A 26,578-nucleotide genomic window follows, 5' to 3' on the forward strand; every position below is an offset into this window, starting at 1 on the left:
GCCGCGCGCCGGCAGGGGGCAGGCTGCGCCCGAGGCCCCGCCGCACCGGGCCGCCGGGCCGGGCCGGGCCGGGCCGGGCCGTGCGCGCTGCCCGATCGCCTCCTCCGTCGGCCGGGTGCACCCCCGCACCCGCGGATCCGGCCACGCGCCCCGCGGGGATGCACGCATCGAACGGCCGGACCGCACGCCCCGCACCAGCGCAGCAAACGCCGCCCCTGCGGAGCACCTCCGCACCCCGCGGGGTGCGCCCGCCGCAGCCGGGGGAGCGGGCGGTGCACGCCGGTACCGCGGAGAGCCCCCGCCGCGCCCGGCGGGCAGAGACGGGGCTGCACACGCACGCAGGCCGCCGGGATGCACAGGCACCCACGCAGCCGGCCGGCACGCTGCCGCGGAGAGAGCGCGGAGTTGCTCTGCTCTCGCTGTCGAGCAGCCCGGGGCCCCTCGCCGTCCCGAGCACACGCGCGAACACCGAGCGAGGCGGTTCCGTCACGCACACATCTGCAGACCCCCCAAGGAGGGCATCTCGCCGCGCACCCTCCGCTGAGCCCCCGCGTGCGTCCGCACCGGGCGGAGAAAGCAAAGGGGACCGGGGCGGCTCGTCCCGGCGGAGCGGCACCGCCGCCCACAGCGGGAGGGTTTGTGCGAGCGCACAGCCCAACGGCGGCGGCCGCCGGGGCTCCTCGGGCGGGCTCAGCTCTCCGTTATTTATTCCGATGCTTCCTTCTTCCCTGCCTTGTTTAGGAAATGCGGAATTGCGACTGGCTGCATTTCTCGCTCGACTCTCAAAATTAAAACAAATCACCTCAAAACAAAAATATTTGCCTTGCAAATAAATAGAGAATTAGAACCAAGCCACGGGGAGGTGGGGTTGCGTTAGTCCTGGTTTGGTTTTACTTCTGTGATGGTTTTGCGCGTGGGTGTTTTAATTGTATTTTGTTTTTCGTTAAAAGCACTATATAAACCGAATATAACACCTCATCGAATTGTTCTCGGGGTAAGAGGCAGGGATAATAATTATCCGGTGCAGCGTTCGTACATACACATGGCAAGAAACAACAAATCTTTGGTGTGATACTTGTAAGTAAAAGCCCACGAACAAAGATTGAATTATTGCTGCGGGTGCGAGTTTGGGAGGGTTCCCGCTCCGCTCTCAACTGTCCCGCCGTAAAACGTTACCCCCCCCCCCCTTTTTTTTTTTCCTTCTTTTTAAATTGGAAGTTACGAAAACTTCTCTAATTTTCCTCGCAATTGTAGAAGATAATTTGGTGGAAGCCCTGTGTGATGGAGAACACTGAATCCTTAAGCGAAAATACGAAGGGAACATAAAAAATTAATGTAAACGAGAAGCTTTCTCTCCACTGATTGAACTCTGAAATCTAAGCAGCTTTTATCTTGATCTCAGAATTAAATAATCATATATTATTTTTTCAGCATTAGCTACAAAGGTTTTCAGATTTGTACTGTCCAGAACAAAAACCAAATAAGCTCTATTACTGAAAACCCTTTCCAAAATATTTAACTAAAACATAATCACGAATTTCTTTCAGAGATGTTTCTGTACGAAAACGGCATAAAAAGAAGGCTTTATCTTAAGACCCAGAAAAAGAAGCATTAAGTAATTTAAGTTAACACTTGTCCTGCTTATTAAATATCAATATTTTGGGAGCATTACAAAATAAACTCCCTTCCCTCGGCAGGGTCACAGCATATCATGGGTCACATTAAGAAACTCCGCACGGAATCCTTTCCGGATTTTTATTTCCTCAGATTTAGATTTTTAACGGTATCGGCAGAAAAACAAAAACGAAAGGAAAGCCCGAGACGCGGGATTTCAGGCGTTCTCCCTCTAGCATGGGGAGATCGGTGGGTATCGCCTTTCGAATTTGTTTTGTTTCTTAAGACGGAATAAAAGAGCGCAGTGTGTTCGAATGCGGCGACTTCTGCACACGCACGTTGTGTGCAAATACACGCACTGCACACACTAACGGAGCCTCTACGCGTTCAAACGCGTTGGCGCAGCTCGCCCAGAGCTCTGCGCTACTCGCGGTAAGCGCTATTTAGGAAGCGGGAGCGGGCGCGGAGCCGCCGCCGATCGCTCCCGGGCCGCCGCCACGGGAGGGTCCCGCAGCCCTCGGGACGCTGCTCAGCCCGGTTGGCGGCGGGCGGGAGGGTGCGGGGCCGCCGGACGCTCCCCCGGGGCCGCTGCCCGCCAGGAGCCGCCGGCTGCCGGTCCCTCCCGCGGGCAGCCCCGCCGCGACGGTGCGGAGCCGCCTGGCAGCGAAGGGCGGACGCGGCTCGACCCCCGCGCCCCGTCCCGCGTCCCCGCCGGGGCCGGTCGCGCCGCCACGGCCCGCGGGACAGATCCGCGTCCCTGCCGGCGGCGGCTGCCCCGAGGGACGGTCCCGCCGCCACCTGCCCGCGGCCCGGCGGGGGACGCGCGCTGCTACCTACCCCGGGCAGGGCAGGAGCCGGGAGCCGCCGTCGGGCCGGGAGCGGAGCGGCCGGGGCTCCGCTTCCCCGCGATCCTCGGCGGCCGCGCTCGCTCTGCCTCCCGGCCCCGGCCCCGGCCCGCGCCTGCTTTGCCGCTCGGCCGCGCCGGCCGCCCCGGGGTGCGCGGAGCTCGCCCGCCCCGCGCCCCGGGCGCCACCGCGCTTCGGGGGCCGCGGGGGCCCGGCGGGGCCAGGGCACTATTTGACGTCGAGGAGACGGATCACCGCGGCGCAGCGATACAGCGCGCACCAATGGAGTTCAAATGTCAGCAAGTTTGAGGAGGGGTGAGGCGCCGGGGGGTGTGTTCCTCCGCCGCGGCCCCTGCTCTAAACGGCGCGGCTCCTCGGGACGCCGCATGGCACATGGGCTGCGGAGCGCCGGGGAAGCCCCGCCGCCCCGCCCGGCCCCGCCGCGCCGCTCCGCCCGGCCCGGCCCCGGGAGGGCCCTCCGCGGAGGGCGTGGGGCTCCGGCGCTGCCGGCGAGCAGGTGACACCGCGGCTGCCCTGCGCCGGTGTGCGCGGCATGTGCGCGCCCGTGTAGCGCGGGCTGCCCCCATGGGCAGCGGAGCCGGCTCCTTCCTCTGCCCCCCGTCTCTGGAAGTCCGGGCAGGAAACGCTCCTCATGTCTCCCAGATAAAAATAAAAGCGACTCCCTCCTCCCGGCCGCAGAGTGTCCCCGAGCTCGGCCAGACGCGGGGCTGAGCCGGCCCCGCCGCCCGGCACTGCGCCTCTCCCCCGCCGCCCCGGAGCGCCGGGCAGCGCCGTCGCCCGCCCCATGGATATCGCAACAGGTCCCGAGTCCTTGGAAAGGTGCTTTACGCGGGGCCAGTCGGACTGCTCAAAGATGCTGGACGGTATTAAAATGGAAGACCACCCTCTGCGCTCGGGTCCGGCCACGTTAGGAGTGCTGCTGGGTGAGTTGCCGCTCGCTTCTCGGCTGCGCCAAAAGCCGGCCCCGTGCTCCGCTCGGTGCCCGGGGCTGCGCTCCGGCGGGGCCCGGCCGGGCTGCCGCGGCCGCCTCGCCCCGGGCTGCCGGCGGGCGCGGGACTTTCTCACCGACGTTTGCGGGGCGCGGGCTCGGGGGCGACCGTCAAGCTCGATGTCGCCGAGCTGCGGGGCCGGCCGGGCTGCGCTGCCCGCCGGCTGCCCCGGGGTCGGGGGAGCGGGGCCGGGGTCGGGTGGGGTCGGGGGAGCGGGGCCGGGAGCGGGGCCGGGGCAGGCGCTTCACGCCGCTGTCTGCCGTTCGCAGGGTCGGACTGCCAGCACCAGGCCGTCTGCGAGGGCTGCCAGCGGCCCATCTCGGACCGGTTTCTGATGCGGGTGAACGAGTCCTCCTGGCACGAGGAGTGCCTGCAGTGCGCGGCGTGTCAGCAAGCGCTCACCACCAGCTGCTACTTCCGGGACCGAAAGCTCTACTGCAAGCAGGACTACCAACAGTAAGAGCGCGGCGGGGCCCGGCGCGGTGCCGCCGCCGGCGGGGGAGTCCTGGCCCGGCCCGGCGGCGCGCTGCGGGCTCGGAGCGTGTTTCCGAGCGAGCCGCCGCCCCGAGCCTGGCGGAACGGGGAAGAGCCGCGCCGGGGCCCGCGGCTGCGCGAGGGACGGCCCCGGCGAGCGGAGACCCCGGCGCCGGGCGGCGCGGCGGGCTGGAGACGGGCGGCAGCGGGCGGGACCGGAGAAACTTTGAGCCACGGCGCCCGTCCCAAGCGGGGAGCTGCCCCCCGTCCCCGGGATCCGTAGCGCTCGGACCTGCCGCGGTCCGGGACCCTGCGGCGGCGGCGGAGCGGGGCGGCGACGGGGCGGCCCGTTTCGGCTCGGCCCGGCCCGGCCCGGCTCTGCCCCGCTCGGCCCGGAACGGCCCGCCGCGGCTGTCGCTGCCCGGGCAGCGCCGCGCTCGGAGCTTCTCCGCGAGGCCCTTCTGCCCCTGGCGAGCTCCGTCCCGCTGCCGCCCGGAGCCGCGCCGAGAGCCGCGGGGAGCGGCCCCCGCCGCCAGCCCCGGCCGCGCCTGGGCGCTGACCCGCCCGCGGAGCGGGCTGCCCGGCGGCGGGTCCGGGGCGCCCGAGCGGGGCTCGGCGGGGCCGTCGGTGCGCTCCCGCGGGCCAGCCCGGCGCAGCGAGGCCGGGCGCGGAGCCGCCGCCGAGCCGCCGTCGGGCGCGGAGGGTGCGCGGGCGGCCGCGGCGATGCCCGCGGGGCCCAGCCGCAGGGACTGGCGCCGGCCGTGCCTCCGCGGCCGGCCGCGGCAGGAGGAGCCCGGCGCTGGCTCCGTCCCTCCCGGCCCGGGCGCTGCCCGCGCTTTATTTCATTTAGGCTTTATCCCCAAATGTCAGGCTTTGTCGGGAGCGGCCCCCCGCCGCGCCGCGTCCCTGCGCGGAGACAGAACCCCTGCCCCGCGCCGTGTTTGTCCTCCCCTGCAGAAGCCCACTTCATGCTTGTCACCGAAATTGAGGATCCTTTTTGTGCCGGGAGGGGGGCGAACATGGGCACTTCAATCACTAGGACATAATATGGCTCTGCTAGAAGTCTGGCAACAAACAAAGAACAACAACTATTGGTTTGCATCAACTTTTGTCAGGCATTCAGCAGGCTTCCAGAAAGGCCTGAAGTGGCTTAGTGGCAACAATGTGCATTTCATAGCTACAGCATGAAAATCCATCTCCATGGAAACTGGTAGTAAATGCTAACATGACATGCTGAGTATAAATATTGTTAGGGTTATAACTCTTGTATAAATGGCCCAGATAAATGTCCCCCTGTTTAGGAATTACAACAAAACGTGTTATTTCATCCTGCAGCCCTCACCAGCACGCTACCAAAGAGTCTTCCACGGGCCCGGGCGCTTCACATGAAACAACCCGGCGCTTGCCTCCACTGGGCCACTGCGATCCTGCCCTCGCGGGGCTTCAGCAGTGTCTGTCTTTTCTCATACCCCTGTGCGGGGAGCAGATCCATGGACTTCGTTTTCTACACAAAATAAAACACCTCATGGTAGCTATAGTCGTAGATCAATGAAACTTCTGCCTCTGAAGGTAGTACTACCTTAGATGTTTTTGTTAATTAGGAAAGAATTTAGAATAGTCTTTAGGCTACTTAAAAAAGCATTATTTGGCAATGTAAATATATACATTAATTGCGAACAAATGTACCCTCTAAGTCCTGTCTTCGGTTTCTGTAAAATAGAGAATTATGCTCCGTGACTTAAAAAGCAAGATCGTAGACTATTGCTTTGTAAAAACAAAAATACTTTTCTGACTAAAAATAGAAACGTCACCGCTTCAGAACTTTTCGTGTTATCAAAGGTGTCCAGTTGTATAAGGGGGGAAGTGGGGTAACCAGGCTGACGAGCAATAAAAAGATATCAACATGTTGGCCTTTGTTGAATCCCAGCACCTAGTGTGACATTACATGGTAACCTGCTGTGTGTGCCCCTAAGGACTGACAGCGGCAGCAGCTCGTGGAAAGGGGAGGGGAGACACGGTAAATCAAAATTTGTTTTCTCTGAAATTTTATTAGCCCAAAAGAGCAAAACATGTGAAACTACGCTGACCTTGTTTGTGTGCTTACCCTGTCTGCTGCCGTTCAGGCTCGGAGAAATGTTCTTTTACGATAGCTGAAGTATAAAAATAGCTGTTCATAGATGCAAACAGTTTTCATGGGCTGTGCGATGCAGATGATCTGTTTTATCAGTGAGAGTGTGGAGGGAGGAGTGAAGCCATGAGCAAGTTGTGCAAGTCATCTCCAGCGTGCTGGTACAGCCATCGTCCTGTGCTTAATGTACTGGGATGTAAATGCCTGTGTGCTAAGTGAGCGAGCTTTGGAGGAGTGAGGTGGAACCGTACCAGTACAGAGGAAGACCAGTGTCAGTAAAATCAGATGCCTTTTGTTATCCTGAGTCCTATTTACAGATCTCTGGGGAAAAAAAAATAGAGGGAGAATAAAGATTACTTAAATATCTTAGTTACTGAAATTTGCTTTAAATAGATTTTTCTGTACATAGTAATGTAATTTAAAGGTCAGATTTCTCCAGAACTCCCAGGACTATAATCGAATGCTGTGTGTATATCTTTGGAAAACTAGTGTCTCGTCTTTCTAATGAAAGCAAGCTTCTGATGGGTCAGATATCAGACCTTAAACCTTTCACTGGGTCAGGAATGATTACTGCCCGTCCTTGGATGAGGGCATTTCACATTAGGGGGAAGGGTGAAAACATTTTTCTATTTTTTTTTAATAAAAATGTTGGCTGTTTGAAGCTATCCTTGTGCTTGGAATGTTAGAATAAATCCTGGGGGAGATGGATTAGTGGCCCAAGCACAGTTTGAAGTAGTCAGAGGTGCCTGATAAGTGCAATTTATCACAAAAATATCATTGGTACATCAGTGGGACCAGCATCTAAGCTATGCCTGTATTTTAGATTCTTTTTATACAAGAGATTCAACAAATTTTTGCACGCGTATATCTTATCTTTTGATTTAATGCAAAGTACTTGTTTTGCTAAAATTTAAGATTTTGAGAGTCACAGGTACATTTGATTGCAAGGTTTTTGAGGGGAAAAAATAAGAGCAGTACAATGGCAGCAAGGAGGCTGACTCTCACAAGCCCAAGTCAAACAGAATCTCTTTGATTTTAATGAGGGCTTTGCCAAATTGCAGGATTGTTGCACATTTGGAAACTTTCACTTTTTTTCTTTAAAAGAAGTTTTCTTTCTGACAAACTGAAACCTTCAGAATGAACGTTTATCAAAAATAGGGGGTTTGCGGTAGTTAAACTTCAATTCTTTGCTTAAATGAATTTATTTGTTGTACCACTCATAACAGTGCTTCCTGTTATAAAACATTAATAATTATGAATATTACATTTCTTTCCCATTTGTATATTTTCTCTTTTTTTTTGTGATTGTGCTTTTCTGGTTTGTTTTTATCTCACTACTCAGTGTTGCGTAACGATTTGCCCTAGTTATTGCTGATATTAAAAAAATATATGCTATGTTTCAGGTTGCATATTTCATATGTAATACATGCATGTAATTTCTAGAAAGATCCATATCCCTATTCTAGCTTTGAAAATAAAGGCTGTGAAAGGGGTCATTTATTCAAGGGATAGGATAGCAAACAATCACAGTTGCTATTTCATAATTTTTGATTAAGATATTATAAATTTTGCTTAGGATGCGAAAGAGAAAAATTTAGATTTTTGTTAGATTCTCCAAGATACGTCAGGCATTGTTTTAGCATCTCGATTGGATGCTATTAAAAAAAGACTTACCGTGTATTTCTGGTATGTCTTTATACTGTTCTTCATCTTTGAGTCCTTTCTTGTTAGTGCCTGGGCTTATTTTTTATGTTCAATCAGCACGGAGCAGCATGTACCTCGCAGGAAGGAAAGAAAATGCTGCGAAGCCTCGTTGCTGTAGGGAAACGTTACCCTCTCCGGATTTTGGAAATTCTTTCACATGAGTATAATACTGAGGCTGATGTTTCCCAGTTCGGTTGCGTTTTACATTCGAAATGAGACAAAAGCTTCCTTTTAGTGAACGTCTCTCATGTTTGCGAGCGCTATTTTTCTTGCAGAGGGAGCGAGTGCGTGTCTGCCCTGAGCGCAGGCTGTGGAATGTAGGCAGGATCCCTGGTGCAGGAGGGGACTGGAGCTCCCGGGTTCTGCTACATGCGGAATGGGTAATAACTGTTTGCTAACACAAAGATTTTATTTGTTTTCAGTTTTACTTTTTTTAGGGGGTTTGTTGTTGTGGGTTTTTTTTTTTTTTTAACTGAGGAGCACCAGGCATGTCGTTACACTCATTAGTGCAATCGTTCATCATCCGAACTCGGCAAAATTGCACAGAGCAGCCGTGGCCCCCTCCGCTTCCTTCGCCTCGTGTGTGAGACTGGCACGAGTCCTTGTGCCTGTGTCCTTAGGAAATGGCATAAAAACCGATTGAGACTTGGGGATGAGGAGTAGCCGAAGCACATGCCCAGGACATGGAGTAATGATTAAAGTTATGTCATCCACTAAAAATGCTTTTAAAAGTCACTGAAGTGCTCTGGCATTTTCACTGCCGTTCCAGCCAGCCCTGCACTGTCAGACACATCAGCCTGATTAAAAATCCTCTGCGCGAGCGGGCGTTCGTAGCACCTCCAAACAATTCCAAAAGCGGGAGTGCTGAGGAAACGTAGCTGTTATTTCTGCCGATGACGTCAGGAGAGCGGCCGCGATCGGGCAGGGCCCCCGCAGGTCCCCCCTGTGTCAGCAGGAATTCATCTCTGCAGCACGCAGGGAGGCTGCGGGGCAGATAGCGGCACGGGCGTTGGAATGGGAATGGGAGTGGGAACGGGAACGGCAGTGGGCCGGCAGGGCCGGCCACCAGCCTGGAGCTGGGCAGGAGTTAGGCTGAGCAGATGCTGGCGGCGATCTGGAGTGGAACGTGTTTTGAGAATTTGGGGGGACATTTTGGTTTCCTGCTACAGTCATGGTAACTTTATTGGGCACAATAATTGCAACGGTAATCGGTAATTTGCACTAATCCGTGGTAGAAAAATGATAGGGAGGATCTTTCTGCAACGCAGGCAATGTGCAGTTAGATTGGGAAGAGGATAATTTATAATGCTTAACTGCTGACCTGAGAAAAAATAATCAATAAATACGAAATACACTGTGAAAATTTCTTCCCTGAAATATGTAACAAATGGGAACATTTTGTATTCTGTTTAAAAATCACGTCTTTCTTTTTTGGCCTAAACTTTTGAACTCGTTCAAAGGCATACATCACACCTTTCCAACTATCAATAATACATCGTGATAAAGTAGCTGGATTATAACATCTCTTCTTAGACTAATTACGTGATTAGCATATTTCAACTGTAAATATATACCTCTCTTGCTTGCCTCCGTTGCGGAGCAACCTATAAAGCATGGTACGTCTTAAAACGCTTTCTACTCTGGTGAACTTGGAAGGTGGGTGCATATTTAGTAACAAATAGTGGCTGCTTTAGTCAGATACTTGGGAAGAAATATTCAGGAGAGAAAGGAGTGTGCTTTTCATAAGGCAGCAGTGATTTTTATTTTTCATTCCAGACGAAATTCAAATTTATAGTAAATCTGCTACTTCTTGTTGTAGCAGGAGTTGATTTAATTTTTTTCAGTATCTCCTTCTCCTGGAATGAAGAGTACAGCGGATATAGTGAATTGTTCGAGGAGAGTTTGAGCTCCCTACGCACTCGGTGTGCAGGTCAGTGGGAGTTTTCCGTGCACGAGCAGAGCGCCGGGGCCCTCCCTGGATGCCGTGGCCACCGCGCCGGCCGCCCGCGCCGCGGAGCAGCCTTGGGGCGCGTGTGCTGGGGCGCAGGGACGCGCGCACGGACACCTCCCGCCCCGGCACACCTACGCAGAGAAGCCCACGGACATCTGCTGACGTGCTCAGTAGGGTAGTTTGGGGAGAAAGAGAGAGATTAGTAAAATACCTCATTTTTCTTATCGATGCCAGTCTCAGAGCAGGCAAGTGCGTTTTCTGTCTGGTTGTTTTGCACAATACTCCTTGTGCTGTTCGGTTCTTGCGGCAGTCTTGGAAGAATGTGGTGTGTAAATATAACAGTAATGTTTTGTGATAATATTAGAAAGGGAGTTTTCTACCATGGGCTGGCTTGGAGCATGTCACGAGTTGCATAAAATGCAGATTCGCAAAAAGGCTGTAAACTTTAAACCCCAGCGAGGTGGAAAAAGACCGTTACAGTATCCTCTAGAAAGGGTGTACTATGGCAAACAACATACTTGCAGAAAAAACAGGGATAAATGCTTCTTTTTGCCTACGTTTTTTTTTGCTCGCATGGTATGTCATGTTATTGCTCAAGTGAGGTAAGAAAGCAAGCAAGCAAATAAATAAAACTGTGAAGTGAATTGTGCAGTAATCTCCAGTAAAGGTAAACAAACTGGGTATTGCTCTTGGATGGTTTAGTGTGGCAGGAAGGTTTTTTTGGCATGTTTTGGGGATGATTGCATTACTCACGAGGCAAAGATTGACTCATAATGAAATGACAGTTTCTTGTTCCTTACAAAATATAAAAGCTTCACATTTGTTATGAAACAAAGAATACAGTTAGTTATAAGTAACATTGTGATGTAAACCTTGACAGCTGAGTCTCTAGCAGCCAAATAATGAAATTACAGGAGTTACTTTGGATTTAGATGGGTGCAGTTAAGAACAGAAATTTCCTTTCTTTAAGTGAATTGGAATAAATATATCAAGTGGGCAGAGAATGATTATCGAATATACACCTCGCGGGCTGTGTAATTGCAGTACGCTACATCTAAAGCTATGAATTAAAACTGATTTTTGCTTGATAAAAAATATTAGGGTTTTATTTTTTAGAAAGCAAAGGTGTTTTCTGAATTAAGATATTTTAAAAAACATAACAGAGAGATAAGCTTATTTTGCAGCAGTGGGAGCTTTAACAGCAGTGGTAATATTTAGGGAAGGAGACACCCCTTTTCTCTATTAGTAACTAAGTAAAAAGAAAATGTGAAAAACTTCATATCTAATTTAAAGTAAATGTTGAAAGTAAAGCTAGACTTCTGAGTTTGAGAATAGAGACCACAAGAGAGAAAAAAATGACAATACTTGTAAGGTAAAATGAGCTGACTTTTGGTTTTAAATGTAATGCTCTTTGGTGTGTTTAACGTGCATGCTAGTATAGATCTAAATCTTGCATACTTTGTTCAGGCAAATTGTTTACTGTTTCTAGATGCCTTTTTACATTCAATGTAAAATTGAGGCAGATCTTTGACTTTTTTTTTTATTATTACTAACCTTACATTTACTTTAAGTTCCTGGACTTGCTTTGGCTGGGCTGACATTCCTCAAATGAAGTGTTGTCTTACTTTTGATTTACTTTTTGGTATGTCCGCGATTGCTTTGAACGTATCGTGACAAACTTGTCCAACGGCGATGAGTAACGCAGTCGCCGACCAGAGCTGGCCCCTGGCATCAGCAGGGCTGTGAAAACCGAGGGCACGTGGTGGCTGTGGGAGGGATGCGAGGAGTGGACGGGGACGTCTGTTCCCTGGACCTGAGCAAGATGTTCTCAAAACAGTACTTTGCAAAATAGGCTCTGGTTGTTCCCGAACAAATTACTGATAACAAATGTTTTCTCCTTTTATGTGACCGACACATACACAGAATAAATGTGTTGCCATTGCCCTTTATTGGATGCTAAATGTACCTTAGAAGTAGAAAGCACCATGTGTGGCATATTATGCAATTTTAATGCAGATTGTGTAGAAGCAAACCCTTAAAATGAAGTATCTTGTATGCAACATGAAGTATCCACTGTCTCAAGAAAATAAAACATTCAGATCAGTGTTCCCAGGGGAACCCAGGGTCTGTTACACCAGCTCGTTGGTCCTGGGATGGGAGTTGAGCAGCCCGGCGAAGCCCGCCTGTGCGCTTCTCATCGCGACGCTCGTACACAACTGGGGTGTTCTACTCACCTTTCAGGAACCATTTGCCCGTGGGCAGCCGAACGAGGAGACGTTTGCGAGACTGTGTTACAGTAAGGGAATCGTGAATACGATTTATTCCAGTTTGTTATTTTGTTGGATTCGAAATTTCACAGTGACCTTCTTTCTAGATATGGCAGAACTGCTACGGCACGGATGGATTAAATGCCCTTGATATCAACATAAACAAGGAATAACGTATTTCTTGGGAACTTCACAAGTGTTTATACTCTGATGCTCCTGTAAGAAGCCAATACGTTTACAGAGAACACTCATCGTGGAGGTCATTTGCTTTGCTTCCAAAACATAATTATTTTTTTTAATATGCACAAAATCTTTCTTTGCAAATGTTGACATGAACTTGTGAACATGCAATTCCTATTGACTTCAATGAGAGCCATCCTTGCTCATCAAAGGATAGAATTTGGCTCTTGATTTTACTGCAATCAGTGTATTATTTATAATGTACAAGAGTGCATGTGCACTCTCCCAGTAAGAGCTAATGGAATTTATGTGCACATGCTGAGGACCAAATCCTCCTGGTAGCTGTTAGGAAGTTTACTTTCATGTGTTTGTTCCTTTGCGTAGCCTGAATCACCATTCACTGATTACAAAACCAACAAAATGACAAAACCGAAAAAACAGTAGTAGTCTGCATCAATAATATTTTTTCGCAGTTTTTACTATTATTACAGGTTATTATTATGGTAGGAAGCAAGCAAATCTGAATGTGAAGAAGAAATTATTAATATTGTTTTAAAGCATTTCTGATTACAGCCAGTGGTTGCTCGTTGTTCTCCCAGACCCATAGGAGCATCATTGCTTCTCCCAGTAGTTTCTCCTCACAAATTGAGCCGGGTGCATTCCTCGTGTGTTCGTGAGAAAGCGCATTTCTTAGAGGACGTGGATGTGGACGGTGTGACTGGGACAGCGTTTGCTCTCTGGAGGTGGGGCTCGGCAGAGCGCCGGGCACCGCTGCCTGCGGCAGCTGGAGCTGGGGTCACTGGCAGCTCCGCGGGGCTGGACCCTCAGGCTGCAGCGTGGTACCTGCCAAAACTCATTAGTGAGGAAGGTTACAGTTCTCATTAACATCCACTCCACAGAAGAGTTGTTTTCAACCTGTGGGATCCTATCCTTTGACATAATCAGCTTGCCTACAGCTAGCGTTTTCCTGTCACCTGACAGAGCTGTTCTTGCAGTTTCCTAATGGAAGCAGCTTCTCTGGTTTCTCATTTTTTCTCTTATGTCACGACTTTAATCCGGTTTTATGGCAGGGGTGGGATGCATGTGCACTTGCTGAGGTTTCTTTTGATAATGCATGTGAAATGAGACAAGTGTTTAATTCTGTATCGTACAAAGAGGTTTATTAGCAAATTACAATAAAGCACTCTAGGAAATCATGAAACTAAGATGAAAAATGCAAACCAACACACCGAACTGACCGTGGAAGAGGCAAGCTGCCTTTGGTTAGGGGAAAGCTTTGGTACAATCAGGTCCAGCTGTACGTGACAGTCTGGTAGCCCCAGCACTATTCATAAATATTCAGGATCTTCTGCAGACATTCCTCTGTAGCTGATGATCTGTGCTAAGCCATCTCCAGTGCAGCAGCTCTTCAGCTGGTGGCTGTGGTGTGCTGTGCCCTCGGTTCTGTGGCACATCTTGGCCGGGCACAGACCAACCTGCCCAGCGCCGTCAGGCTTGTCACTGGCTTTTCAGATAGTCAGGAGCCACAGGAGGGGGACCTGGCACGGCAGGAGCTGTGGGAAGGTGGTGAGCAGCAGGGAGCTCCCAGGATCCCACTGCAGCAGCACGGACGAGCTGGAGCTGGCCGGGCACACGGCCCTGCTTCCACCTCGGTTACTTTTTCCAGCAGCGGGGGATCTGGGTTACCTGGTCCATCCTCCCTGCCAGTTGAGTGACGTCTTCTGGATACTGGAGCTGTGCGGGAGCTGCTGGTGAGCTCACCCGGGTCAAAAGCCGCCGGCTGTCTGCTCCGGGCTGCGGTGGGTGCACAGAAGCTGGCGGGTGAGCCAGGGTTCCCCACGTGCATGGGATGGGATCGCGCGGGTTGCCTGTTCAGGTGGGTCTGCCTGGGCATCAAGAGGTCTGCGTTCCTGACGTTCAAGAGAGAAAGAGCTGATCCTCCCTCCTCCTCCTCCTCCTCCTCCTCCTCCCTCCCGCTATTAATAATTGTGGTTTGCAGACTGAGTATCCACTCCGTGGAGGTTTGTATGTACTTGCAGGCTTGAGTCAGTACCTATCTGTTATAATTTTAGAGAGCAATCTTCAGATTACCGGTGCGCGCAGCGGGCTGCGAGCGCTCGCAGAGGTTGGCAGCACATTCCTCCTGCAGCAGTCACCAGCGCCGGGAACACTCCCTGCGCGGAGGGGCTGACGCTGCCAGGTCACGGGCCTCGTCGGGGGCCTGAGCCGGCAAATCCCGGCTCCCAGGGCTCCCATGAGTAATGCCATAGGAGCCAGTTGCCCTGGCGTGCTGTGGCTTGCAGTGTCATGCGAGGTCAGTTTACTTACCTGACAGCAAGTGTCTAGAGAGAACTCGATGGAGCCACTCGCTGAAGTTCCTGGGGATGGGGCTATTCATAGGTGAAAACCACCCGAAATAGAAGTCACAGTTTAACATCGTGAGTTGTCATCTCAGTTGGAGCTTGACTTGGGCTTCATCTGATGACAAGAAAAGCTTCACGTATGGAGCGTAACCCTGTGGGTCAGCTCCCACTCGCGCTAGAGTTGATGAGGGGAAGGTGTGGTGGGGCCCTCTATGAACGTTAGTACCAGCAGTGAGGATCTAGAAATACTTCTCTGTCATTAAGCGTTCTGACGGAGCCAAGTGTGTGCTCCTCACTCTGCTGGTGGCTCTGTGGTCCTCTGCAAGACACTCGCCTTATGACTGCACTGGGGAAATGCGAACACTGTATTTCGAGTGCTTCCCAGTCACCTTCTCATCATTAATAATTAGAGTCCAGAGTGAGAAAGGAAGAGGGAAGAGAGAGAGAGAAAGAGTGAGCAAGACCTGTCTCTCTGCAGAGGTCGAGGCAGAGCCAGTCCGTCCTGGGCCCCAGTGAATGAGTTTTGCATGTTGTGTGCAGCTCTCTTGAAATTTCAAACCAAAATGTTTTTCTGAAGTGATTCTATTGCTTTTAATTTTATTACACGTCAGTCTGGTTTTTATTACATGCAAACAGTCACAGACTCAGCATCTCTACATTTGTAACAGACAGAGGTGATGAAGAAGGCTCGGAGAATTTCATGGGACCGAAGCCGTACAGAGAAAGCCCTTCGAGCTCTCCTGCCAGTAGAATTTGCAGTTGCACCTGGGAAGGGAGAAGTGCCAAGGCTCCGGGGTCGCCGTCAGCCCTGCAGTGAGGTGCCGGCCCCGCTGCGGTGGGCAGCAGGGAGCCGGTACCGTCCCCCACTGCGGGCGCTCAGCGGCGGCTGTGGTCAGACATCCTTGGCACACGCTGCCGCGAGAGGATGGCGTGACCCTGCGTGCACCCGGCCAGCTCGGGCTCAACGTCCTGTGCAGCCCGTCTGTCTGCCCCGGCCCAGCCCCGCGTGGTGAGGTGGTGGCTCTGAGCTCTGCCGCTGCCATCGTGCCCTTCTCCAGCTCTCCCCGTGCAGAAGGGAGAGGGCGGCAGCGTGGGTGGCAGCACCCGCTCCGCCGTCGCTGCGGGCAGGCAGGGGTCTGCTGGAGGCTTGCGTTGTGCTGCCCGGCGTTGGGCAGATCCTGCGCCGTGCCCGCAGGTGAGGGTCTGGCCTGCGGTTGGAGGTGCACAGCCGACTAGCGTGGGCTCCGATGCCGTCGCCCACCGGTGCTGAGAGCTGGCTGGGAAGCCTTGCTGTGGGGCCGGTGCCTCTGCCCACCCGGGGCTGGGGCAGGCAGCACCTGCAACCCCGGCCCCCTGGATTTTCACTGCCTGGTTCTCCCTGAGGTCTGGGGAGGAAGAGCTCCCGCGTTCTGGGCATCGCTTTGCGCGGGGGCGATGCTGCTCTTCTAAGGATTCGGTCTTGTGGGCTAAACATGCTGAAGCTTTGCAATATCTGGATACTTTCTCACTTTTATTTATTTACACACACGTACGAGGAATTATTTACTTCATTCACCGGCGTTTTGCCAAGCTGCAAGGAAGCTGCCGGCACGTTTCCCTTTGCGAGTCGTGAACCGGTGACAGTAGCACTGCTGTGGCCGTGTGCTGTTCGTGCTTTCTGCAGCGTTTGCACGAGCGCCGGTGCTTGCAGCAGTTACTGCAACGTCCGGCGTGTGCCCTTTGGCTCGTCTGTGCGTGAGAAGAAAAGCACCGCGCTGGTTTTCACAGATGGGACACACCGATGGGAGCACTTGTAGAACAAAAAACAAGTTACGGTGAAGAGCAACTTATGAAATGTTGCAAAAGTACAAACGGAGTAAAACTATTTGAGGGAATAAATGGCATGTGAAATGTTGCAGCGATACTATCTCTAGCTGGTATCGTTGGTTTGAACATGCCAGGCTCCGCGGTTGGAGCTGCAACAAACAAGTGATTCGGCTGATGAGAGTAGAAAGCGTTACAACCCACAGCTACTTTGTTAATGGAGGAACAGGCGAAATCCCACTGGGGGGATCCCCCGCTGCTGCTCCTGCGCCCTGGTTGCTCCCGGCGGTCGCAGCCCTGGCAGGAGCTGCCACGGGACAACGTTGCACGGAGGAGGCAGAGTTTGTATTTTGGCAGCAGCTTTCTGTCGTGTCCTGCGCCGGGGCTGCGGGGGCACGTGGGGGCTTTGTGGGGTCCCTGAACTCCTGGGCGGGTGTCTCGAGGTGGGGGGAGCAGGCAGTGCTCGGGAGGGTGTAGCTCCTGCCAGCTTGGTCCTTAGAGTCGTGCTGCCTCGGCCTCACTACCCGTGCCCAGGCCAGTTCCCCAGCATGGTTTTGTGGGTGTGGAATAAATTAGCCTTGATGGCGCCTGCATTAATTTTATGTGGGAGAATCCCCAGAGGTTCCAGGGCAATTACAGGGAGAGCAGCCTTGCCCAGCATGGCATCCTCCCCATCCGGCCGCTGATCCCCGCGGAGGAGACGGGAGGACTCGGCACAGCAGCACCGGCGCTCCGGTGGTGCCCGCTCCCTGCGGCTGCCTGCCTGCAGCATCCCTCGCGGCAGCGGCCGGAGCAGGGTGGTCCATGGTCCCACGAGTGACCGTGCTCCGCTGCTGGTCCAGGGCGACAGGACTGAGCGCTGGGTGGGAGCAGAGCTCGCTGTGCTGGTCTGTGTCTTACAGAAAGGTTGGAAAAGAAGCCCAAGGCAAGCAAGCTGTCTTCATTTCATGCGTGTCCCATGCATGCTGGTTGTCTGGCATAATTGAAGCCTGTTCCATTTGTGGCTTTTTTCTTACTTAAAAATTCAGCTCATATTTTGGCAGGGGTTTGTCTGAGCGCTTAGCGGATACGTTCAATGACAAGAGCTGTAACATTCAATTTGTTGGATGCCACAATTAAACCTCAGCTTTTTCACCCAGCCATCTGAAAGCCAATTGCAAGTTGTCACTCAAGCAAGCGTACATACAAACAAGGGCAGTGCAGAGCCCCGGATCCTAACAATGTGATTTTCATCGCCTTACCAGTCTTTGGGGAGTCTTCAGCTTCCATCTGGAAGTACCTTCAACCCTTTCCAGCTACGGATCTTGAAATAGCTAGAACAGAGAGAAAACCAAAATTACATGGAGTTTATTGCCATTTCAGAAGTCAAAAAGTGTTTGAAAAAGTTTATTCAGGAAGCCAGGGGAAGTTAAGTGGGAGACATTTGCCATTTCATCAGTCTGTTGGTGATAGCCATTCATGTCATAAATGGCTTGTGTCATTTGATGCCAAAAATAACACAATTTTCCTCCCCAAAGGCCTATAGGGTTTTTTTGCAATAAATGTTTATTTGTTAATAATATACTTTAAACAGCCCAGTCTTGACCTCAAGTCTCCAAAAGAATCCATCTTCTCTCTGAAAAATCCTACAAAGTTTGTGTAATTTTTTCTGGGAAGGTGTAATTGATGGCGCAGTGAAGGGTGGTGTGTTTGCTTTAACTACTGCAGCTGCGTGGATTAACTGTTTATAAGGGCCTACTGTGCTTTGAATGGCTACTTTCTTAGATTTCAAGCTTGAGTTGACAGCACTTCCTAATGGTTTCTCGAATTTGCTCAAGTTCGATCAGTAAAAATAAATTTCTGTGCTTAGCTCACCCATTGTTCTTTCCTCATCGCTGCTTTGAAAGCCTTTAAACGTTCATTTGTAGGAGGCTGGTGGTGTTGGTTCGTCTCTGCCGTGCAGCGTTTCAGATGGAGGTGACCAGGACAGCGACCTGGCAGAGCTGGGCTGGGGGCTGGTCTCGTTCCACATCTCGTGTTGGTTTCAGAAAAAACACGAGAGAAGTGTGAGTGCGTAGCAAATAACCTGTATGCAAGTATTTTTGACAGGCTTTCTTGGTTTAGTCGTTGGAGTGTCCCGAGTCTGACACAGAACTGGCAGGTATGAAATATGTGCAATTAAATATTTGAAAATGTACTGAAGGATTTTGTAAATATGCATCGTATAGAAACTGTTGTTTTGAGAGAAAATAGTCAGGCAGGTAATTAATTTGTAGTATGTTGCACTGTTTGGAAATTGCCTTCCCAAAAGCTGGAGTTCGATTTCCACTGGCAAAGCGTTTGTGGAATGCCAGTGACATGTGATCAGCAGCCTGGTAATGTAACAATTGTCTTTTCACTAAATCACCAACTACCACTGATTTAACCAATGTTAAATCACATTTTTCAGCTGCTTTTGTTCTGCCATCAACCCCTCGATCCTTCTCTCTTACGATTTTTCATGCAAACTTTTACTAAAAAAGTGAAGTATTAAGACATTTGTCAGAATTTTTTTGTTAGTCCTTAAAAGAAAATGTGGTTTTCTTGAAGAGCTCTAGAGGACTGACTTTCTTTAACATCATCTGAGTTATGGAAGAGAATTACACGTTTAATTCCTCAAAGCGTTTCAGCCTTAAGTGGTAGTTTGTTCTCAGTCAGACAGGCACTTGGATAAAATAAGGAACAGTATGTGTAAAATGAATGGAATTCATTTTTTCTTTCAACATTTCACATTTGTGGAGCTAAATTATTTGGATAATACGCACACTCAGGTACTTTGTGTAAAACTTGTTTTAGTGACGCTCCGTGACACTGAATGGCATTAGTCATTTACTGAGACAATGTTTGTACTTCACTAATTGTGACAATTATATGATGCTTTAAAAATACCTATTTTGAGAAGCATAGCTGCTAGCTTGGGCTGGGACCCTGCACTTTGGTGAGGCGGTTCATTTTGCTCAGGCTCTCAGTAGCTGTTCACAGGCAGAGTCACACGCGCAGCTGGGTGAAGGACCGGGGCCCCCGGGGAGACAGCTGCACGGTGGATGCTCATTTACTTCCCAGAGGTGTTTTCTGGGGCGACCTGGGCCACGGTAACCTGAGCAACAATCCGCTTCTGTACTGGCAAAGGCTTGGCTGATCTTTGCGTCCATTTGGGCTTTTGCAGGACAAACTTCTTGACCTTCGATTCCGTCTTTGTAGGATCAGTCCTGTTAAAGCACGATCACATTCAAGCTCTCTTTCCCAAACTGAAAATATTTGGAAAGTAGCTGCAAAACTTTGCGTGGCTTCCTGCTGTTCTGCCGCTCCTGGCACTGCTGGGCAGCTGGAGCCGGACCAAGTGTCCAGCTGCCGCTCGGTGGCGGCTGACCCCCCGGCCCCGGCTGCGGGCAGAGCCGCCTTCGGCCGCCCGGGTGTGCCGAGAGCGGGACTGCCCGGCGGTCGCGGCAGCGCGGGCAGCTCGTCCTCTCTTGCCTGGCCATGGTGTTTTGGGTGCCGCACCGCAGGCGTGCACAGAGCACTGTGGTGCACGGGGCAGTGCGGTGCACGGACATGCATGTGCGAGGAGTGAGCAGGCATGAGGCGACAGCGGGCAGCGCACGCAGCATGCTGCGCCGTGCCACCTGCGCGGGTGGTGACTCGCCCTTCCTCGTCTGTCTCCCAGCCGCGAGTACAACAGCCTCTTTTGGCTCAGAGCGGTGGCTGGGGTGTCTTGGGAACGTTGGGGGACCATGGATGAGGACTGAGTCCTGTGTTTGCCCGAGGGCTGCGCTCAGCATGGCTGGGGCGGGCGCATGCGTGTGGGCTGCTGCCACTGCAGCCGTGCAGGTGTCCGGCTGCAGCGTGTCCAGGGATAGCAGCCTTGGGGCTGCATCCTCTGCACCAGGGTTTGGCGTCTTCTGATGGGGCAGGGTATCCCCCACTTCTCCTCTCTCCCCAGAAGAGAGTCCTGTGCAGACCTCACGTGTGCCCTCTCGGGCATGGCAGAGCTTCCGTGCTGCGGGGGCTCCTGCGGTCACCCTGGCTGGTGTGACACGGGCCGGATCCTGCTCCTGGCCGAGCCCACGGCGTAGCGCAGGTCCCGGGGGGCTGCAGTGGGTGCGCAGGGGATGTGGACACTGACGCTCCCCGACTCGCCCCTGCGGGCTCCGGTGAAGTTTCTCCTGATTGATTCCCGGCGGCGTGCGGTGATTCACGCTGTCGGCGTCAGCTGCCTGTTTGTGAAACCGAAAAGAGACAACCTGAAATTGGCTGAAACAGTCACATCACTAAGGCTGATATGGATTTGCTCCTGTAAGAGGATGTTCAAAGTCTGCCTTTGTTGCACAGAGACTGAGCTTTGCCATGTTTTAGTCTTTTTGTTGGCCTACTTTGGTATGAAAGCAACTGACTCAACATTTAACTTTATCCTTGTGCATGAGCACTCCTGCTAATTAATTCAGTAACTCTTTTGACCTTCTGTTTAAAAGATCTCAACTGATGCTGTTTCTGCACAGACGCTGCTGTCCTTCGGGATCCTGAGCCGTGCGTTGTTGTGAGCATGGCCACAGGGCAAGACGCCTTCCGTCTCTGTGCCGTTATATTCTTGTAATAGCTAACATTAAGGAAGTTAAATGGACAAATGAACAAGAGAAAGAGAAGAAAAGCAAGGGAGCAATTAAATGTAACTTTTCATCATGAAAAGGATTTCACTGGTTTATCTTCTAATAAGATTATGTCACCGACACAAGTACCTAGGAGCCCTTGATTGACAGCCTCCTGTACTTTTATCAGGCAGTGTGACACTAAACCTCAGGGCCTTTTGTCCCATAGAGTGAGCTCACGGAAACTTGCCATCCTAATCCCCTTATTCATGTCAAGCACAGAAAAGAAGTCCTGATCAGATGGCACCTTACAACAGTGTCACCTCCACCCCCTCGTCACTGGACGGACATGGGACATCTCCTGCTTTGTTCACTGTCTGCGCGTTGCTGTCGGAGCAGAGCTGCTGCCCGCGGCGCTGCCCAGCCCCGCTCCGGCTGCCGGGAGCTGGGGCTATGACACAGGTTCCACGGATCCTGTCTTGCGCTGTCCCGCTTCCAGCCAGGGGAAGCTGTGCATGTGGTGCAGAAAAATCCTGGGGAGATGGCGGGAGGATTCACAGGATAACTTGTCAGCATTTTCTTTTGATTTCTCTAAAGAAAGTAAGGCCCTTCAAGGAAATAATGCCTTCTGTGTCGTGTACATAAGACCACGTAGTGAAACGTGTCACTAAGCTGCTTCAAGCCTTCCATCCAGAAAAAGGAGTAAGTGGAACTCAAAAACGCTCTCTTGCCAGAAGCATGGGATCAACGTGAAATGCAAAATATTGTTGTTGCTCGGTGGTAATTGTTATTGGGTGTAATCCTTCCTGAAGCTCAGGACAGAGTTTTGTGTCCTCCTCAAAGCGTGGTTACCTATAGAATTCGCTCCTAAGTGCCGCAGAAGTCAGCAATTCATCCCGGTCGCTGGTGGTGTAAGTTTCGTAGCTCCGGCCCTTTCTTAGTTGTAGGAATTCCTTTGTGCGTGTCCCTGTGGTAACCTATTTCAACTAGCGGTTCCCTGCGGTGCTTTATTTACTTGTCCAACTGTTTGGAAGTCTGTTAGTCTAAAGATCAGATGCTCTGAAACAAATCTTATTACTTTAACCAGCTCTGCAAATTCTTCTTTCTCGATTTTTATTGACTTCTCTTCAGCTAGAACTAATTCACATGCAGCAGGTGGGCGAGTATGTCCCTCAAAGTTTAGCCTCTCAGATTTAACATGAGAAACTATAAATCTTTTTGTTTTCCTTGGAAAATGTGGGAAACCACAGGTATTTGAAGAGTTGCCTCCTTGGTGGATTTGTGAAGTTTATGCTGGTTGCTGTAATTTTTGAAACAGAAGTCTGGGAAATTTTTTAAAAATGCTGCATTCTGGGGGATAGACTAATTATATTTTTCTCGTGTTAAGTATTTTTGCAAGCTGTAATCAAAAGCAAGGGAATAAGAAAGTTTTAAGATTATTTTCCTTTCATCCAGCCTGGCATTACTGGGAGAGATCCTGCGTAAAAACTTCCCTCAACTAATCTGCTACAAGCTGGTTCAGTCGGCACCACTCACCAGACCCAGTTTTAGAAGGCGTGTCCAGCGCCTCTGTATTTTTCATCTCGATGCACATTTTAAAAGTAATTTTAGATGTTAAAAGTCAGTGCTAATTAAATGTTTTAAGAAATTATCTTTCAGGAATTCCCCTTTCTCCTCCCCGTCCCCCCGCCCAGTCTCCTGGCGACCTCGCGCTCCCTGCTTGGAGCACACATCTCATCTTCGGGAGATGTTTGCATCTCTCATGGCCCTTTCCTCCAGCAGATATCAAAGTCCTTCGCAAAGCGACCTGCCCAGGGTTCCTGCAGGCTGGGGCCTGTCCCGGGCGCGCTTGTCCCGGGGACGGACCATTTCTTCCCATGTCTTCTGAGGACCGGGCTGCTCCAGGAGTCGGGATGGGAAAGTTCTCACGTCGAGTGCACGGGGCAGTTCGCTGCTGCTTTGCCTGGAGTTGTTTTTCCACCTGAAGCACCAGTGGCTGCTGTTGTACAGTGCAAACAAGGGAACAGACACTCTGCCATATTTAAAAAAAACCCAGCAAGCGAAGGAATCTACAAGGGAGCAGCTTCCTTTAGCAGAGCACGTTTGCTTTAAACACGCAGCTCTGCACGCATCTCAGAGCGGGTGATCGGGTGTCAGTTTGGCAGCAGTCTGCAGCAAGGACAGGGCTGAGTGTAGTGAGCTGGAAACAGTTTTAAATATGCAGCTACTCAGTGAGGCTGGTGAAGGAGTCTGTGAAATGTCTGTAAACTTTGAAGGTGAATTGCGGCAGACAGTGTGATGTCAGGTTGTGCTTGGGGATAAGGCTCAGTAAAACCGTAGACGGCCGTCAGAACATCAGACTCCTCACAGAAAGCCTCGCCGAGGTGCTGGAACAGGAGTATTTAACACATCGGAAGCGTTAAATGCGAACCGAAGCGATGCGGTACGGAAAAGGTGGCTCCGGAAAGCGGTCCGGGATCCCCTTAGTCCCATGGGCTCAACGGTGTGAAACGTCGGGGCTCTCCGCTGCGGTGGGTGCGTACGAGGCAGCAGCTCCGTCAGTGGCGCTGCCCGTTAGGGTCTCCCGCAGCGACCACGAAGGGGCCTGTTTCAGAGGGACACTGGCAACGCAGCGTGTTCTGCACCTTCCAGAGGCAGCCGGACCCTGTCCCCGGCGTGCCCTGGAGCTTTACACGGCAGCTCCTCGGCTCCTCTTGACACGTCCTGCCCTTCCCTGGGCAAGAGGGTCAGCAAACGGGGCAACAACCGTCCACCCGCAGCGAGCCCGGGGTGCTGGTTTGCTGTTAGCAGCACTTGATGCTAAAGAGTTCTCATTGAAAGAAAAATAACTTTTGTTTGGACCAAAAAAAAAAGAAAAAACCTTTGGGGATTGAATTTCAGAGCCTCTCTGCCTTCCTCTCAGCCCCCTCCGAAGGCTGAAATGATTTGTGTGCGAGGGCCTGTGACCCAGGGAGGCATCGAACGGTGGAGAAGGGAAACATTTGGAGTTCAGAGGGACAGTGCGTCTTGATGACCAGTGTCAGACAATGCAGATGTTTCAGATCATGAGGTCTCAGATGATGAGAAAATGCCCCAGCAGCCTACAGGCTGGAGTCTTCTCTACAGCCCTTTCTTCTTTACCTTGCTGTAGCAATGCCACGTCTCACAGGATTAAGTTTTTAGGATTTATCGTGGAAGAGTCTCTGTGCTTATTGTATTAGGTAGCTCTGAAAAGTAGGGTGGGATTTTAATTTCTCACCGGGGAGTCTGTTACGAGCTCTGCCCCGTGTGCGTTGGCGGTGGCAGGGGGTACCCAGAGCGGCTGCGTGTGCTGCAGCCCTGGCAGCGGCCCACGGAGGAGGGTTGTCCGCAGAGGAGCAGAGCCAGAGAAGCAATAGTTTTTGGACAAGAGTCCAACAATAACTGCATGTCCCATTGCCTTGTCTGATATAAACAGAGATTTCCTGGAAAGAGGACAGTTTCTGGGACAAGGAAAGAAAAATACTGGCAGAGAGGAGAAGGAGGAGAAATCGTTCAGGATCCTAATTCAGCAGTGGGTCTGCCCAGTGCTTGTGACCTGCCAGATACCTGCCTGTCCATCTCCTCAGCGTCCCTGCGCTCCGGAGGAGTGGAGAAGAGCTGTGGGGCAGCACCACATCCCATGGGTGGGAGCTCTGAGACCCAGCCCCGGCGCCTGGATTTGAGCCTGCGTTATGGCCGGGGCAAAGCGCCTCTGGGCATCGCGGCTGCCGGGCCAGAGAGTCGCATGAATGTCACACGCCGGCTCTGCTGCGAGAAAGCGGCCCAGCATCACTTATGTAACGTGTAGATGAGCAACAGGAGAGCAGCGTAGGCTGTGGAGCCCGAGCTGGGGAAACAGCCCCAGTTGTGTCTGGTTTAGAGATTAACACAGGTGAAACAGTGGAGAGCAGTCCCGCTGTGCCTGGGGGTGTGCCAGGGTCTCTGCCGCAGGGACACCCTGTCTGTGCCCAGGCCCCAGCGTGGGGCTCTGGGGCCGCGTGGCGCTCGAGGCAGCCTCAGCCGCAGGCGGGGAGTGCAGCAGGAGGGTGCCCGGGAGGCTGCGCTGTGGCACTGGGGCCGCCCTGGGCTGAGCCAGCACCTCACGCCTCGGTGGGCACTCCCCAGTGCCGCGGGAAGCGGTGGCAGCACACAGCAGGCACATGGTGGGCATGCGGCGGGCACTTGGCAGGCACATGGCGGGCACATGGCAGGCACTCGGCGGGCACATGGCGGGCACATGGTGTGCACATGGCGGGCACTTGGTGGGCATGCGGCCAGTGCCCTGGAGTCGCGGAGGAAGACCCCATCCCGCACTGCCGCTGCAGCGGGGCAAGTGGCAAGGCTGGCACGGGCTTGCCTCACCGGGTGTGCGGCACCACTGCTGCAGCAGCAAATGCCAAACGATGTGTCGGCGCGGAGGAGAGAGGAGACAGAGCTAAAATACTGTTTGCTCAAAAATAAAATAATCGCCTGTTGGCTCGCAGGAGTGTGGAGGCCGTGCAAGGTCTTCCTGGCATCTGGCTCGCTGGGAGGAGATCGGCGCGCACGTCCGCCGCAGGAGGTGAAGGGGGTGAGGAAGGGGCTGCAGCGGATCGGCCGGAGCCATCTCCTGCTGCCGCCCGCCCGCGCAGGGCCAAGTGCCCCATCCTGCCCCCCGGCGCAGCCCCTCACCACGGCTCTGGGCGCCGGCTGTGGAGAGGCAGCAGCGGTGGGTTTGCGTCTTGGCACCTCTGCAAGGGGGACTCTGGCTGGAGCGGTTCCCGTGGACGCTGCCAAGCCGGAGCCTGGCAGAAGAGTGAGAATTTCCTAACTGTGACAAATGCCTGCCTGAAAAAATGTGTCTTTATTTACCAGCGGTGCGTTCAGCTCGCCTGTGTTTGGGAAAAGCTATCGCGCCCCTCTGCCCTGGGCTTCGAACCACCTCTTCTCAGAAAAAGGCTAGAAAATGTTTTGCTGCAAAAAGATGTAGGAGCCTGGTATTTCTGGTGCCCCACTTCGCAGCCCGGCTTTGACTTCTGGGGCCCACTTGCCATGGCAACTTTCCTTCTTGGCTGTGTGTGCTACCGAGAGAGCCTCGAAAGCGGAGCTTCCCGTTGCCTTTTGTATCTGGCGGTAAGTTATTGTTTTCTTGTCGGGTATAGCTAAAAAAATGAAAACCAGAACGTGGTCCCCAGAGAACCTCTGTCACGAGAGGTTATAATTGAGAAACCACTTCCCTCATCTGTTGTGATTTTGAGAAAAGTGACACTGTGATTTTGGAAAAAAGCGACTGTCACCTCGGTGTGGTTTCTCGGCGGTGAGACGGGTACAGCTTTGCCTTTGATTTTGGCATTCAGAGTTGGGCTTGCAATGGAAACTGAGCGTGGCCTTTATTATCATTATGGTTGAAAGAGCATTGTTAAGGGCACCGCTGAAGTTTTGTAAGCACATGCTGGAACATACACTTGCAATATTAAAGAAAAGTTTTCAATAGCAATTGTGTTTAGAAACAAATGATCTTGGTTTTGCCTTTCTGGGCTGTTCTGTGTGAAGCCAAATGATCCCTGCTCCAGGGATACCGTCTTTCTGCAGCGTTGAGTTTGGGATTTCAGACACAAGAGAAGCAAACTGCCTACTT

The 26,578-nt window shown here is 52.3% G+C and overlaps 1 protein-coding gene across 2 annotated transcripts in view; it reads left to right on the forward strand.

Moving 5' to 3' along the window:
* Nucleotides 1–3,264: 3,264 nt before the first annotated feature.
* LMX1B (LIM homeobox transcription factor 1 beta) overlaps nt 3,265–26,578 on the forward strand; it is a 100,203-nt gene continuing 76,889 nt past the window's right edge. For both annotated transcript variants that reach the window (XM_086625198.1, XM_086625199.1), the window contains exons 1-2: nt 3,265–3,403; nt 3,739–3,925. In XM_086625198.1, the coding sequence (XP_086481324.1) occupies nt 3,265–3,403; nt 3,739–3,925 (326 nt within the window). The remainder of the gene's footprint in view (nt 3,404–3,738; nt 3,926–26,578) is intronic.

The sequence above is a fragment of the Tauraco erythrolophus genome, chromosome 22 (assembly GCF_009769465.1).
Source record: "Tauraco erythrolophus isolate bTauEry1 chromosome 22, bTauEry1.pri, whole genome shotgun sequence".
Taxonomy (NCBI): domain Eukaryota; kingdom Metazoa; phylum Chordata; class Aves; order Musophagiformes; family Musophagidae; genus Tauraco; species Tauraco erythrolophus.